General features: G+C 36.5%; 1 protein-coding gene across 1 annotated transcript; it reads left to right on the forward strand.

The window, feature by feature from the left end:
- The first annotated feature begins 9,229 nt into the window (after nt 1-9,229).
- On the forward strand, nt 9,230-9,802 carry LOC120781832. Its single transcript, XM_040114053.1, has one exon. The coding sequence runs from the start codon at nt 9,230-9,232 to the stop codon at nt 9,800-9,802; it is 573 nt and encodes a 190-aa protein (XP_039969987.1).
- Nucleotides 9,803-15,396: the final 5,594 nt, after the last annotated feature.

Raw genomic sequence — 15,396 nt, forward strand, 5'->3', positions numbered from 1 at the left:
TTGGGCTATAAATAAAAGCAACAAGCAGGATCGCTCAAACACTAAGTAAAAGCGGAAGATACGAAAAGAAAACGAAATATATACATACATATATACAAAAAAGAAAACATACATATATATATATATACATATAAGCAAATCCTCCTAAAATTGCAATTCTTCCATTTTAATATACATATGTACATATTTATATGCATACACTATCATATGGTACATACAAATTAAAAACTCCGTTTAGTTTTCGTGGGCAACTACGGGCAACTGCCCGTGGTCAACTGCGGGCAACTGCCCGTGGTCAACTGACTGTGGTCAACTGAGCCGTTTTCTTTATTACATTTTTTTAAATACAATATTTTGCTTAAGCCTAGATACAAATATTAATCTTACATTCTAGGAAGTATATCTACAATCCACTTGAGATAGGACATATGTAGGACATATGTTACAAGTTACATTTTACATTTTTGGACCACCTAAGGCGGACAGTATTAGCAAAGTACACATAATGTTACTTACGGATACTTAATACGGACCATATGGGTCGTAAGTGTCATGTTACATATTTATGACAGATAAAGAATATGTTCATGTAATGTGAACTGGTAGCATTAATTTACATAACATAATTTAGCATAAAGTTATAACGCATAATAATACGAAACTACCTGCTTGGATGTTCAAATCGTTCAAAACCCTTGAGCTATAAAGCAACAAGCTGGATCGCTTATAACATTCAAGCAAAGGTAGGTAATAAAAAACTAGCAAAGAAATAATAAAAGAATAAAAAGAGGAAAGAAAGGCATTACATTTATGTATGTATGTACCAATGTGTGCAGCTTCCGCGTGACATATGTACATACAATATTTTTTATTTTTGCACATTACATTTCTTTCCTCATTTGAGCTAATTATTTATTACATACACATTTATGTATATGATTCAATTAATATACATAGTTACATAAATATATAAACATACATATATTACTTATTTCTGTATTTCCGCGCTACATATACATTTATGTATGTGCGATTAGCGAAGTGTTATATGTTATATGTTACATTTTTATAACATAAGTATATACATTAGGGTGATTCAAAAAAAATTTTTTTTTTTTTCAATTGGTACTCGCAAAAATAGGTTCCTAGACACCTCTAAGAAAGCGTCTCCAAATATGAGTTTTTAATTGTAACGGAAAGGTCCTCCGCCTAACGGTTTTCTATTTTTTCTTATTATCAGATAGAAAAATTTATATCTCGCTTCCAACTACTTGAAAATATTTTGTTAATTAGGTTTTGTAGGAAATTGCATGCCTAAAATATGGTCTCTTTATGATTTTAAAAGATATTAACGGTTGAAATTTGACTATTTTTGGAAAAATTTTTTTCTTATTAATTTTATAACTCAATGAAAAAAATTATTATGAATAGATTTTTGAGAGGCTTTTTAGAGGTGTCTAGGAACCCATTTTTTCAGGATACTCAAACGAAAAAAAAAATTTTTTTGAATCCACCCTAATATGCATTGATGTTTGACGATGACAATATCTCGTAAACGCTTAACTTAATCGAAATATCGTAGTAGACCATTTTTATAGAGCAGTAAATTTCCTACAAAACTATGTGTATCATCATTCATAATAATTTTTTTTCATTGAGTTATAAAATTAATAAGAAACAAGTAAGGAAGGGCTAAGTTCGGGTGTCACCGAACATTTTATACTCTCGCATGGTAAAGTGATAATCGAGATTTCATAATACGTCATTTACATATTTTTCAAATACCGTATTTTTGTAAATTTTTATTCCGCTATCATCATTGGTTCCTAATGTTTATACTCGTATTATACAAAGAAGGCATCAGATGGAATTCAAAATAGCTTTATATTGGAAGAGGCGTGGTTGTGAACCGATTTCAGCCATATTTCGTACATGTCATCAGGGTGTTAAGAAAACATTATATACCGAATTTCATTGAAATCGGTCTAGTAGCTCCTGAGATATGCTTCTTGGTCCATAAGTGGGCGGCGCCACGCCCATTTTCAATTTTAAAAAGCCTGGGGCAGCTTCCTTCTGCCACTTCTTCCGTAAAATTTAGTGTTTCTGACGTTTTTTGTTAGTCGGTTAACGCACTTTTAGTGATTTTGAACATAACCTTTGTATGGGAGGTGGGCGTGGTTATTATCCGATTTCTTCCATTTTTGAACTGTATATGGAAATACCTGAAGAAAACGACTCTGTAGAGTTTGGTTGACATAGCTATAATAGTTTTCGAGATATGTACAAAAAACTTAGTAGGGGGCGGGGCCACGCCCACTTTTCCAAAAAAATTACTTCCAAATATGTCCCTCCCTAATGCGATCCTTTGTGCCAAATTTCACTTTAATATCTTTATTTATGGCTTAGTTATGACACTTTATAGGTTTTCGGTTTCCGCCATTTTGTGGGCGTGGCAGTGGGCCGATTTTGCCCATCTTCGAACTTAACCTTCTTATGAAGCCAAGGAATACGTGTACCAAGTTTTATCATGATATCTCAATTTTTACTCAAGTTACAGCTTGCACGGACGGACGGACAGACGGACGGACAGACGGACGGACAGACGGACGGACAGACGGACGGACAGACGGACGGACAGACGGACGGACGGACAGACAGACATCCGGATTTCGACTCTACTCGTCGCCCTGATCACTTTGGTATATATAACCCTATATCTGACTCTTTTAGTTTTAGGACTTACAAACAACCGTTATGTGAACAAAACTATAATACTCTCGTTAGCAACATTGTTGCGAGAGTATAAAAAAGAATTTTTCCAAAAATAGTCAAATTTCAACCGTTAATATCTTTTAAACGGTTGGGTTTACGAAAAAATCATGAGAGACCATATTTTAGAGCATTCAATTTCCTACAAAACCTAATTAACAAAATATTTTTTCAAGTAGTTGGAAGCGAGATATAAATTTTTCTATCTGATAATAAGAAAAAATAGAAAACCGTTAGGCGGAGGACCTTCCCGTTACAATTAAAAACTCATATTTGGAGAGGCTTTCTTAGAGGTGTCTAGGAACCTATTTTTGCGAGTACCAATTGAAAAAAAAAAAAAAAAATTTTTTTGAATCACCCTAATATATGTACATACATATATAGCGAATACATAACTACAAGGGATACGAGCAAAGCTAAACAAAAGCAAACATATAAAGCATATGCATATGCAAACATATGATAATAAATGAGACATACAAACAATTTTGCGTATTGAATTTTTTCTTTCGCGTTCTTAATTCGTATATTTCGCAGATACAAATATACAAATAAGCGCGAGTGAACTGAAGATACTTTGATACACTTCAAAAAATTTTCAGTCACATTAAAAAAAAAAAAAAACCAAAAAAAAAATATCGAACTTTTTCAAAAAAAAAAAAAGAGAATTAATTTTTGCGGTAGCGAAACGAAAATTTGATCACAGAATATATTTTACAAAAATATATATATTTTTTTAATTTTTACAAAATAAATCTTCTGTTAACAAAACATTTAATTTACATATACTCTTTTCTGTTTGACTACATTGTTTTTTAGCAATATTAATTTTGAATCAATTATTTATTAGATAAAACTTTAAGCTAAAAGCTTCAAACTCCATTCAAATTAATGCAATCTGACAAAACAAGAGAGGTTAAACCAAAAACACCTCTATCAGTTAGAAATTCCAAATGGCTGATGAAGATAAGCCACAAGGTACACCTGCAGAAGCTACATGCTCAAAGCAGAGTATAAAACAAAAAAGATCAAAAGATCAGACAATATCTAGATTCATCACTGAAAGTGACAGTTTTATAAGATATTGTACAAGATTTCAAGCTTCCCCTATTACTGGCATCACAGAATCAGTTTTGAATACAAAACTAGAAAGTGTTAATAATCTATGGGTACGCCTTCTGGCAGCGTACGATACAGTACTAGATACTGACGACGCTGAACTCCCAGAAAACACAAAAGCTTCGGGGACAGCCAAGAATGATAACTGCCGCGATCAATACGAATTAACAAAGGGAATAATAACAGAAAATATGAGTTTATTAAGGCGAAGTAGAGCCACTACTCCCCCTTCCAGAGTAGTTAAAACACCAAAAGATGACCTAGATAAAGGCATATGTGTATCTAAAAGTATCAGCTTGTGATACTAAAGTTTTTAATGTACATATGTTATGAGCAATGGCCATCCTTCCAGGACTTGTTCACTTCCGTTTACATAAACCTTCCTAAACTTTCAGAAGCACAAAAGCTATACCATCTCAGGTATAAAACAAAAGGGGAAGCAGGCCGTATCGTCAAGCAATTCGCTTTAAATGACAAAAATTTTAAGCTGACTTGGGAAGCACTGGTCGAAAGATACGAAAATGGAAGGGTTATGATAGAAAATCCAATAAAAACATTATTACATCTACCAAAAATTCAAAAAGAAACCAGCCAGGAATTTCAAAATTTCTACTCGACAGTGACTAATTGCATACCAGTGTTAAAAACACAAAATATCTCCACAGAATCGTGGGACTCCATCATAGTAACTATTTGTGCAGAAACACTCCCTGATGCTGCGTTACTACGATGGTTACAATCACTTGTAGAAAGGAAAAAAAATGCCCACATGGGAGCAAATGAAAGCATTCCTCACTGCTCAATACGAGATAGCTGAGCGAATTGACAACAAAAATATAGATCTAAAAAGTTATTAAAATGACTCAAGTAAAAACTTGTTTAAACCCCAAGCCAGCAATAATATGCAATACAATAGACACGTTAATAAAACTCACATTTTCGTGTGAAACCAAACTAATAAATGGCAACCATTATGTGAAATTTGTAAAGGAGGTCACAACATAAGATCTTGCGAGAAATTTAAAAAACTTTCCGTTTCTGACAGGAACAATCTTGTCAGACAACATAAACTTTCCATCAACTGTCTGTCGAATGCTCATACGACAAAAGACTGTGAAAGCAAATTTAATTGTGTGTACTGTCAACGAAGACATCACTCATTGCTTCATATTACAAATTTTCAAAATATGAAGCAAAATCAATTTCATAAAATCACCGGGTTAGTCACTACAACCAAAAGTGATAATCCCGAAATCTCAAATCCCGAAAAAAGGGAAGAACAACCATGCTGTTCTAAAGCAGCAAAAATTCAAGCTCTTCATTCCGAAAATTAAAGCAAAATTCTTTTACCCACTGCGGTCATCACCATAGAACATAAGGGTGATCTATTCAAACTAAGAGCACTAATAGATCAAGGATCTCAAAGATCCTTTATATCATCAAAGGCTCAAAATCGGCTCAAATTGCCAATAAAACATTCAAATTTCCAAATTTCGGGAATGAGCGGAAGAATTATACAAAATTCGAACAAAATATGCCCAATTACCATAGTATCTCCAAATGCGGATATTAGAATAGATGCACAAGCCATCGTTCTACCGCAACTTACAACTTACGCAACTTTGAAGTAAATAAAATTCACTGGGAAAAATGCTCACATCTCAAATTAGCAGATCCCAATTGTCATACCCCATCACAAATCGACATATTATTAGGCAGTGACTTAATACCTCAAATAATTCTTGAAGGTATTGAGAAAATCTCCAATAAATTGTTAGCTCAAAATACAATCTTTGGGTGGATTATAAGTGGCAAAGTCCCTGAAAAAATCAATTCTTTCACCACACAAGTGGAAAATATCTCAAACGAATTTTAAAATAATCAACTTAAAAACTTTTGGGAAATAGAAGAATTACCCCAAATCACCCAGCTTTCAGAAGAAGACCAGGCATGTGAAGCCTATTACAAGTCCACAACAACAAGAAACGAACATGGTCGTTATGTTGTGCGACTACCATTCAAACCAACTTTCCCTGAAACCATAGCTCTAGGCCACTCTAGAATATCAGCAGTCCAGCAATTTCTAAGCCTGGAAAAAAGCCTGATAAAGAAAAGTGAGCTTAAATCGGCATACGATAATGTGATGGGCGAATATCTTGACCTCAATCATATGGAAGAAGCTGTACCATATGAAAAAGTGTCTAAAGGTAGATATTTATCTTTTTATCTGCCACATCATGGGGTAATAAGACGTGATAAAATTACAACAAAAGTACGAGTGGTTTTCAATGCCTCAAAGTGTACAAGTTCAGGCAAATCACTCAATGATGTACTATACACAGGGCCAACATTACAACCTGATCTCATGTTGCTAATTCTAAATTGGCACATGTTTAAATACGTTTTCAACGGGGATGTAGAAAACATGTACAGGCAAATTCTGGTACATGAAGATGACCAAGATTTCCAACGTATAGTCTTCCGCAAATCAAGTGATAGTCCAATCAGCGACTATAAACTTAAAACCGTCACCTTTGGCATCAATTGTGCACCCTATTTGGCCATTAGAACATTACATGAAGTGGCCGACATACTATCAGGTAGCCACAGTATCGCATTAGCATGCGAATCACTATCGCAAGTGATCAAAGCATTAAATTCTGCAGGTTTCCCCCTAAAGAAAATTACTTCAAATCACCCTGAAATTATAAAAGACATTAAGAAAGAAGACTTATTAGATACAGACTTCCTTAAATTTGAAAAGGCTAGTACAACCAAAACTCTAGGGATTCAATGGAATGCGATAACAGATCAATTCTCATATACAATTGAGTCAATATCTGCAATGTCCGCCATAACCAAACGCCAAATACTTTCCTCGGTGGCAAAACTTTTCGACCCCGCAGGATGGCTTTCGCCAATAATGATTCAAGCTAATATCCTCATTCAAGAATTGTGGCAAGATGTCACTGAATGGGATGAGCAGGTAAAACCTTTACGTTTAGCGAAATGGGTTCAATTTGCTAACAATTTTCATACTATATCTGAAATTCGAATCCCTCGATAGGTAAATTTCACTCCTAACATTAACGCAGAATTACACGGTTTCTGTGATGCCTCTGAAAAAGCGTATTGCGCAACAGTTTACGTACGCACTCAGTACGATAATAAAATATCTTCACACCTCCTGGTAGCCAAAGCCAAAGTTGCACCTTTGAAGACACTTAGTCTGCCACGGCTTGAACTGAATGGTGCTTTTCTGTTAGCAAAATTAATTTCAATTATCCAAACCTATCTCAAATTAAACGATAATAAAATGTATCTTTGGTCAGATTCAGAGATAGCTTTAGCATGGTTGGAAAAACCACCCTATACTTGGAAGACCTATGTATCTAACCGAATATCTCAAATCTTAGACTTAGTTGGCCCAGCAAAATGGCAACATGTTGCAAGTGCAGATAACCCAGCGGATCTTGGGACAAGAGGCTGCAAGCCACTGCACCTAACCAGCACTACACTCTGGTGGAACGGTCCCACATGGCTAACAGAATCCCCAGAATTCTGGCCTAAATCTCCTGCTCGGAATATCATACCTCCGGAAAGTCGGAAAATAGAAAATTTTCATGTCACTCCAGAAGAGGATGATATTCTCCACAGATTTTCATCATTTCCTATATCACTAAGGGTAGTCGCTTATATGAACCAATTCATTCAAAGACTCAAACAAAAAATGAAAGGAGCACCAAATGATCCTGGCGTACAACTAACGCATTCCGACTTGCAACATGCCAAGGTCAGTCTAATACGATATACACAAACTCGTTTTTTCAGCAAAGAGATATCAAAGTTGCTTGAAAAGCGACCTCTCGAAAAGGGAAGCTCTCTTCTCGTCCTAAATCAATTCTTGGACTCTAAGAGATTAATAAGGGCAAATGGAAGATTAGCGAACTCCAGTCTTAGTTATAATGAAGGACATCCCATCATTATTCCAGAGATATCCCGTTTTACTTACCTATTTCTATCATATCTGCACCAGCTTACACTGCACGGTGAGCATCGCTTAATGCAACAAATGGTCCGTCAAGAATTTTATATACCGCGACTAAAGCCACAAATCAAAAGGACGATTTTCATGTGTAAACCATGTATCATGTACAAACACAAAATGCCACATGAACGCTGCAACTATGCTCTACCCTTTATCATCACTGGGGTTGATTTTGCTGGACCTTTCCAGATAAAGGCCTCCATGTTAAGGTCTTCTTCATTTGGAAAAGGCTATGTGGCTGTCTTTGTATGTTTTACGACAAAGGCAGTACACCTCGAGCTTTGTTCAGATCTGACTACTGCGGCTTTTCTTGCAGCATTTGCACGCTTTGTCGGACGACTCGAATTTCCATCAAAAATAATGAGCGATAATGGGAAAAACTTTGTCGGAGCCCAAAGAGCAACAGAGAAGGAGTTTATAAACTTCATGAAAGAAGTCTTCCCTGAAATTGTTAATAAATATGCACCCCAAGGGATCGATTGGCAGTTTATACCTCCATGTTCTCCACACATGGGCGGACTTTGGTAATCAGCAGTAAAAAGCTTTAAGTCCAATTTAAAGAAAACGGCTGGTAATCATAAATTCAATTATGAGGAGTTTACTACACTACTCACTCGTACCGAAGCCGTATTAAATTCAAGACCTATATCACCCCTCTCGCAAGATCCCTCCGATTTCACAGCTCTTACACCAGGTCATTTCCTCAGAGGAGCTCCTCTTCTCGCCATACCTGAGACAGAAGGAGACTCACTCACTTTAATAAATCGATGGGAAAGAATCAAGATTCTCCATCACCAATTCAGCCACAGATGGAAGGAAGACTATCTCAAGGATCTCCATAAGAGATATCGATGGAAAACGGCCCAGAAGGAAGCCAATGCAGGAGAATGCGTCATCATACAGGACGAATGCCTTCCTCCAACAGAATGGCGACTAGGACGCAGTGAAAAGGTTCATCGAGGATCAGATGGTCACATACGAGTAGTCGATTTTCGAACACAAACCGGCATATTAACTCGACCAGTCACTAAACTGTGTTTACTTCCAAACAGAGAAGAAAAACTTCAACCAAAACCGCAAAATACCTCGCAAAATTAATCGAAAAATAATAAATCAATTCCGCTAACTCGAAATTAACCCGCTTTATAATCCGTACCCAACAAATAAATTCAAACAAGCGCGTTGAAGATCAACGTATTATACATATACATATGTATAGATATGTAGCTACAACAACTACATTCTAATATTATAAACAAAGTCAATTTAAAACAATTTTATTTTCCCATAGAAATGGACGTAGAGGAGACCCAAACCACCTCCAACACCATAAGGTCCGAAATCGCTATACCCAAAGCGTCGGCTGCACCCGTTGCCGCTCTAAGGACCAGGGTTATGCGACCACCGGAGATAAGGGAAGAGCAGCTATTGGAGCCACAGGGGCCTGCATATTGCAGCCTGTGCCATCGCCCGCACGCCCTGAAACGATGTACCATTTTTAAGAGCATGAAGCCCGCTCAACGAAAACAGGTTGCAAGAGCCCATGGGCATTGCATGACCTGCCTGGCAGATGACCACGCCACCATAGAGTGCTGGGCCGACGGCGCCTGTCTATATTGCCAGAGGCCCCATCACACTCTATTTCATCGTTTTCCCCGCCGAGCCAATCCGTCGGAAAGTAGCACCAACACCCGTACCAGACCACGCAGCGATGCTATCCGGCGACGACGAAGCAGCCAATCAACCACAACACGTACACGGCCATCTCCGCCACGCCACGCTCATCGTCAGCAACAACGACGCTCAACAGGGTTGAGCGCTGTACTAAACACACTGCAACAGCTGCAGAGGCTCCTAGCCGATTAACTCGCCTAGGGGGGCCGGGATGTTCACATGAGCTATGAACTGCAACATCTCACGTCGCATCACCTCCCGTCACATCACATCACGTCACGTCACAACACCTCATCACCCAACATTTCACAGCACACACCCATACACACACACGTATCAAACACAGTACTTAATACCGATCATTACTATAACACTACAACACAACAACCACACGATTATCAACGAGACGACTCGTAATCAGCATCTATGCACCACCCAAACCTTCAAAAGGGATTGATCCGACCGGGATCGCTCTCTTACCGTTTAATCCGTGAAGCAAAGCAGTCGTCCGCGAAATCCAGTTTTTTTTCTTTTTAACCGCAACAATCGCCGCAATTTCTGTGTTTAACAAACCGCCAAGTGACGGGAGTGACGGGAAGCACTGAGTTCGCCAACAGTGTCCAAAAGTGGACTTTCTTCAACCAACCGTGTTATATACTCGTACACAATAAAACAATATTATATCGTGTCACATTATACGTAGTGAAATAAATATTTTATAGCGAGTGTGGAAATCCGAAATCAGTGCGTTTTATTCTCCAACTCATAGGTATACTATACCACTTAAGTATACTAGTAACATACGTTACTAGACCCCATTAACTCTCCAAATTCGGATAACGGTAAACGGACATATAAATGAGTACGCCAATGTATTTAAAAATTCCTTCAGCGTCGATCTTAAAGTGGCTGTTGACGTTTTCAGAATAAGCTCCTCGATTTGTTTCTTCCACAATCAATAGAATTAGTTCTTAAGTAAAAAAAATAGCAGAACATTTCCATCGGTGTGTCAAGCTTTTTTGATACGTGGTGGTAAGCATGAGTTCCCGCGGAAAGCCACTTCATTCACATGCAAACGCATATTTTTGTTTCGCCAAATAATGTTTAAAAAACCATTTGCACTTTTTGAAATATTTTCAATACCTATAAAACATATGTTATCGACTGAGGCAATCAAGTGCAAACTTTGAATAAAAACCATATATCACGGTTAAAAATTGCGACAACCCTCGAATAGCACGGAGTTCGAATTACACGAAGTCGCGAAAATTCCTGTTAAAAATTGAGTATAATTTTCCTTCGAACGACTGTTTGTAGTATGACGCAATAATGCATTTGAATCTGTGTTTGAACATATGTAATTTAAAAATTATTGCGTTTATAAAATTTTACCTTTTAAATTTTTAAGTTTCACTTTTCTAAATTGAATGAATTTTGTTATTTTTGTATAACTGAAATTTTATAACTAAAAATAAAAAAAAAATTGTTCTTATTTTTAATGTTTTCTTAATTAATCTTTGGAACCAAATGTACAAATTTGTATGGATCTCGAGTTTCGAGTTGCACTGTTTTAAATAGCACGGAACGGTATCTCCAAAATTGTATGATTTATTAGTATCAAATAACACGATTTCGATTAACACGGAACCAATTAACCGTATTATTCGAGGGATACCTGTACTTGAACCTGTAAAACCTTCAGAAGAGGGAATGACTAAGGGACCAATAGTTTCCAAGGTTGGTAATGGAGATCGCGGTATTTTCTTTGTTTTGAAATGTATTGCTGTCAATGACCTTGCTGCGGTAGAGGAAGATCAAGGATATATTCAAGGACATATCGGTGATTTGTATAAATGAATAAGTTGCTTTATTTATTTCCCGAATACACGCTGAAATAGCATGTTCATCTTCCGGAGATATTTCAACAAGCATATAATCGCGGACGTCCAATTTATCGTCACTGTTAAAATTACTATCAATACCTATAACGCATTTCAACTGATTACATTAACTGGAGCAACTCTTCATCACTAACTTTACTTAGATTAAATTTCCTGCCATTTCTGTGCTATATTTCTTAAAAAACTAAAAATAAAAAATACTAGCAATCAAAGAGATACCTAAGAAAAATTTCGCGTAAACAAGCAAGGCCGTCCTGAGGCGGTCTTCGTGTTTGTGTTCTTAGAACTCGAACTAAAAAAATTTAAAAATCGGCGCGGCAATTAATTGACCTGTAACACTGAATTTCTGCATTCAACTGACGATAACAACAAAACGAAACGTCACAATAGATTTGTTGATACTAAGAAAATATGAGTCGATGTATTATCTAACGCCTCTTATAAAAGTTGTAGACAACAAAAAAATTTTTTAGGAATTTGTGAAAATTTATTAAAGGCCGCCTCAGGGCGGTCTTGCCTGTTAGAGGGTTAACAATGTTGTCTATGCTAAACTGAATTGATTTTATTATGTTTTTGGAACGACTGTTTGTTCTGATTTTATCATACTCGTTGCAGCTCTCTGGTACGCAGGCATATCCCTTCTCTTAAGGCGTTTTTAATCGCAGGAATCTACCAAAGCATTAGCCAAAAGGTTTGGGTAACCTCGGAGTTTATATAAGTTAAGGTATCATCTTTGAATGATTGATTTTGCTACCCATTTTCGTATACTGGGTTATGTTGGAACTCACTTTTGACTGATCTATTTTGTTCTCCATTTTCTTATTCCTGGAATAATGTAAGAATTTTGACGCTTTGCTGTCAAACGCAGCAACCCTGCATCAACCACATATAGTGATGATGACGTTCACATTCCTGGAATTTCAGCACATTAAATGCATAACGGTACTAATAATGTTGAAAAATACTGACGCTAGTTGTTGAATCATGACAGTGTCAGAAGGTTACGAGCAAATGCAAAATCATTGGATCGAAAGCGGCCATCAGCAGCATAAACTTAAAAGTTGTATTCATCTATCTTCAGTTGTATTCATCCATCTTTACAAATATTAATTAAATAATAAATCCGAGAGAAAACACGAAAATATAATTGGCGCCAAACTCGCAGCAAATAAAGAAACCAAAGGACCATAGTATCCTGAGAAGTTGCTCTACCGAAAAGGACCATAGAATCCTGAAACTCATAAAATCCTGATTAACTGTACTACCCGGAGGATCATATAATCTTTATCCGGTAGCTATAAATCCAATAATTCAAGATAATGCAAGTTTAGACTTGATTAAATATTTACCTGAATTCAAAGGTGATTCCTCTTCTTACCCAGTTTGGCGAAGTGCTGCGCAATTCGCTATGAATTACTACAAAGAGGGCTCATAGAGGTATTATATTGCTATGGGAATATTTAAAAATAAAATTATCGAATCTGCTAACTCCACTCTTGCATCGTTTAATACTGTTCTAAATTTTAAAGCAATAATCGCTAGGCTTGACCAGACTTATTCAGATAAAAGACCGTTATATGTATTAGGGAATGAGTTAAGCGTTTTAAGGCAGGATAATTTGTCTCTCACTGATTACTACAATAGAATACACAAAACGTTATCTTTGATTATTAATAAGAAGATTACGACCTACAGCAGTAACAACGAGCTCCTAGCTACTTTCAACGAAGGGGCTAGAGAGAATGCTTTACGTGTCTTCATATCTGGCCTTCGAAGACCGTTATGTGATGTCTTATTTTCCGCTAGACCAAAGGACCTTCCATCAGCATTGGCAGTTGCGCAAGAGCTTCAAAATAGTCATAAGCGTTATGAATTCGCAGAAGCATTTGCGCTAGGTAACTTAAATAAGCATTACCGATCAAGGCCATTTTTACACCAATGTCAGTCGACAGAGACGAAAAACCAGAAGTTAGATAAACCTATCCCAATGGAAATTTATAATGGTTCAAGCTTCTACAGACAACGTAATAATTCGCGAAGTTCCTTTTTACCGCAAAAGGTGTTTACCCCTAAATATAATTTAGAATCACAGAATCCAAATCCTGCTCCGCCAGTGGCATTTAAACGTAGTAATAATCGATTGCTATCTGATCGTTCGCCGTTTCATTAGATACAGAAAGTTAATTTTATGCCAGAAGAAGCGTCATCTTCGAATGATTATGAACACCAATGCATTGATGATAATTGTAATCGCTCCTGCCGTTTATTACAAAAAAGAGCAAGAACCGTCAGGAGTTTCGCATTCTTATTGACACAGGTACATCAAAAAATTATATTAAACCATTACCATTTATTCAAGATATTAAGGAATTAGAAAATAGTTTTAAACTAAAATCGATAAATGGTGAAAATGTCATTAATAACAAGTAAGGAAGGGCTAAGTTCGGGTGTCACCGAACATTTTATACTCTTGCACAATAAAGTGATAATCGAGATATCATTATCAGTCATTTACATATTTTTCAAATACCGTATTTGTGTAAAGTTTTATTCCGCTATCATCATTGGTTCCTAATGTATATATTATACAGAGAAGGCATCAGATATAACTCAAAATAGCGTTATATTGGAATAAGCCGTGGTTGTAAACCGATTTGACCCATATTTCGTACATGTTATCAGGGTGTTAAGAAAATATTACATACGAAATTTCATTGAAATCGGTTGAGTAGTTCCCGAGATATGGTTTTTGGTTCATAAGTGGGCGACGCCACGCCCATTTTCAATTTTTAAAAAAAGCCTGGGTGCAGCTTCCTTCTGCAATTTCTTCCGTAAAATTTAGTGTTTCTGACGTTTTTTGTTAGTCGGTTATCGCACTTTTAGTGATTTTGAACATAACCTTTGTATGGGAGGTGGGCGTGGTTATTATCCGATTTCTTCCATTTTTGAACTGTACATGGAAATGCCTGAAGGAAACAACTCTGTAGACTTTGGTTGACATAGCTATAGTAGTTTCCGAGATATGTACAAAAAACTTAGTAGGGGGCGGGGCCACGCCCACTTTTCCAAAACAATTGCGTCCAAATATGCCTCTCCCTAATGCGATCCTTTGTGCCAAATTTCACTTTAATATCTTTATTTATGGCTTAGTTATGACACTTTATAGGTTTTCGCCATTTTGTGGGCATGACAGTGGGCCGATTTTGCCATCTTCGAACTTAGCCTTTCTATGGAGCCAAGAAATACGTGTACCAAGTTTAATCATGATATCTCAATTTTTACTCAAGTTACAGCTTGCACGGACGGACAGACAGACGGACGGACAGACAGACATCCGGATTTCAACTCTACTCGTCACCTTGATCACTTTGGTATATATAACCCTATATCTGACTCTTTTAGTTTTAGGACTTACAAACAAACGTTATGTGAACAAAACTATAATACTCTCCTTAGCAACTTTGTTGCGAGAGTATAAAAATGTCAAATAAGCATTTTAGAAAATACCTCAACGTTTTACTTGCTACCAAGCTTAAGCACGTTTGACGGTATTATTGGGTACGATATTTTGAAACAAATCGATGCGAAAATTGACACTGTTAGAGGGTATTTATTTTATCGAAATGGTAAAGTTAAATTGCATTTTCTTTCATGTGACACCGTAAATCTAATAACCATAGAAGAAGACTCAGTACTAGTAAAATATCAACTACATTTCCGTAAGATTATAAATAACAATTTTAATGCCTTTGCTGATCCAGATAGAGCTTTGCCGTATAATACTAAAGTTCGGGCCCGTATCCGTACAACTACAGGAGATCCAATTTACACCAAAAGCTATTCATGGCCGATATCAGTAGCTCCATTTATTAACAATGAGATAAA

The sequence above is a fragment of the Bactrocera tryoni genome, unplaced genomic scaffold (genome assembly GCF_016617805.1).
Source record: "Bactrocera tryoni isolate S06 unplaced genomic scaffold, CSIRO_BtryS06_freeze2 scaffold_7, whole genome shotgun sequence".
NCBI lineage: Eukaryota > Metazoa > Arthropoda > Insecta > Diptera > Tephritidae > Bactrocera > Bactrocera tryoni.

What these genes read in the sequence shown, in the direction of transcription:
- LOC120781832 (XM_040114053.1), top strand. Translation starts at nt 9,230, where the DNA reads ATGGACGTAGAGGAGACCCAAACCACCTCCAACACCATAAGGTCCGAA.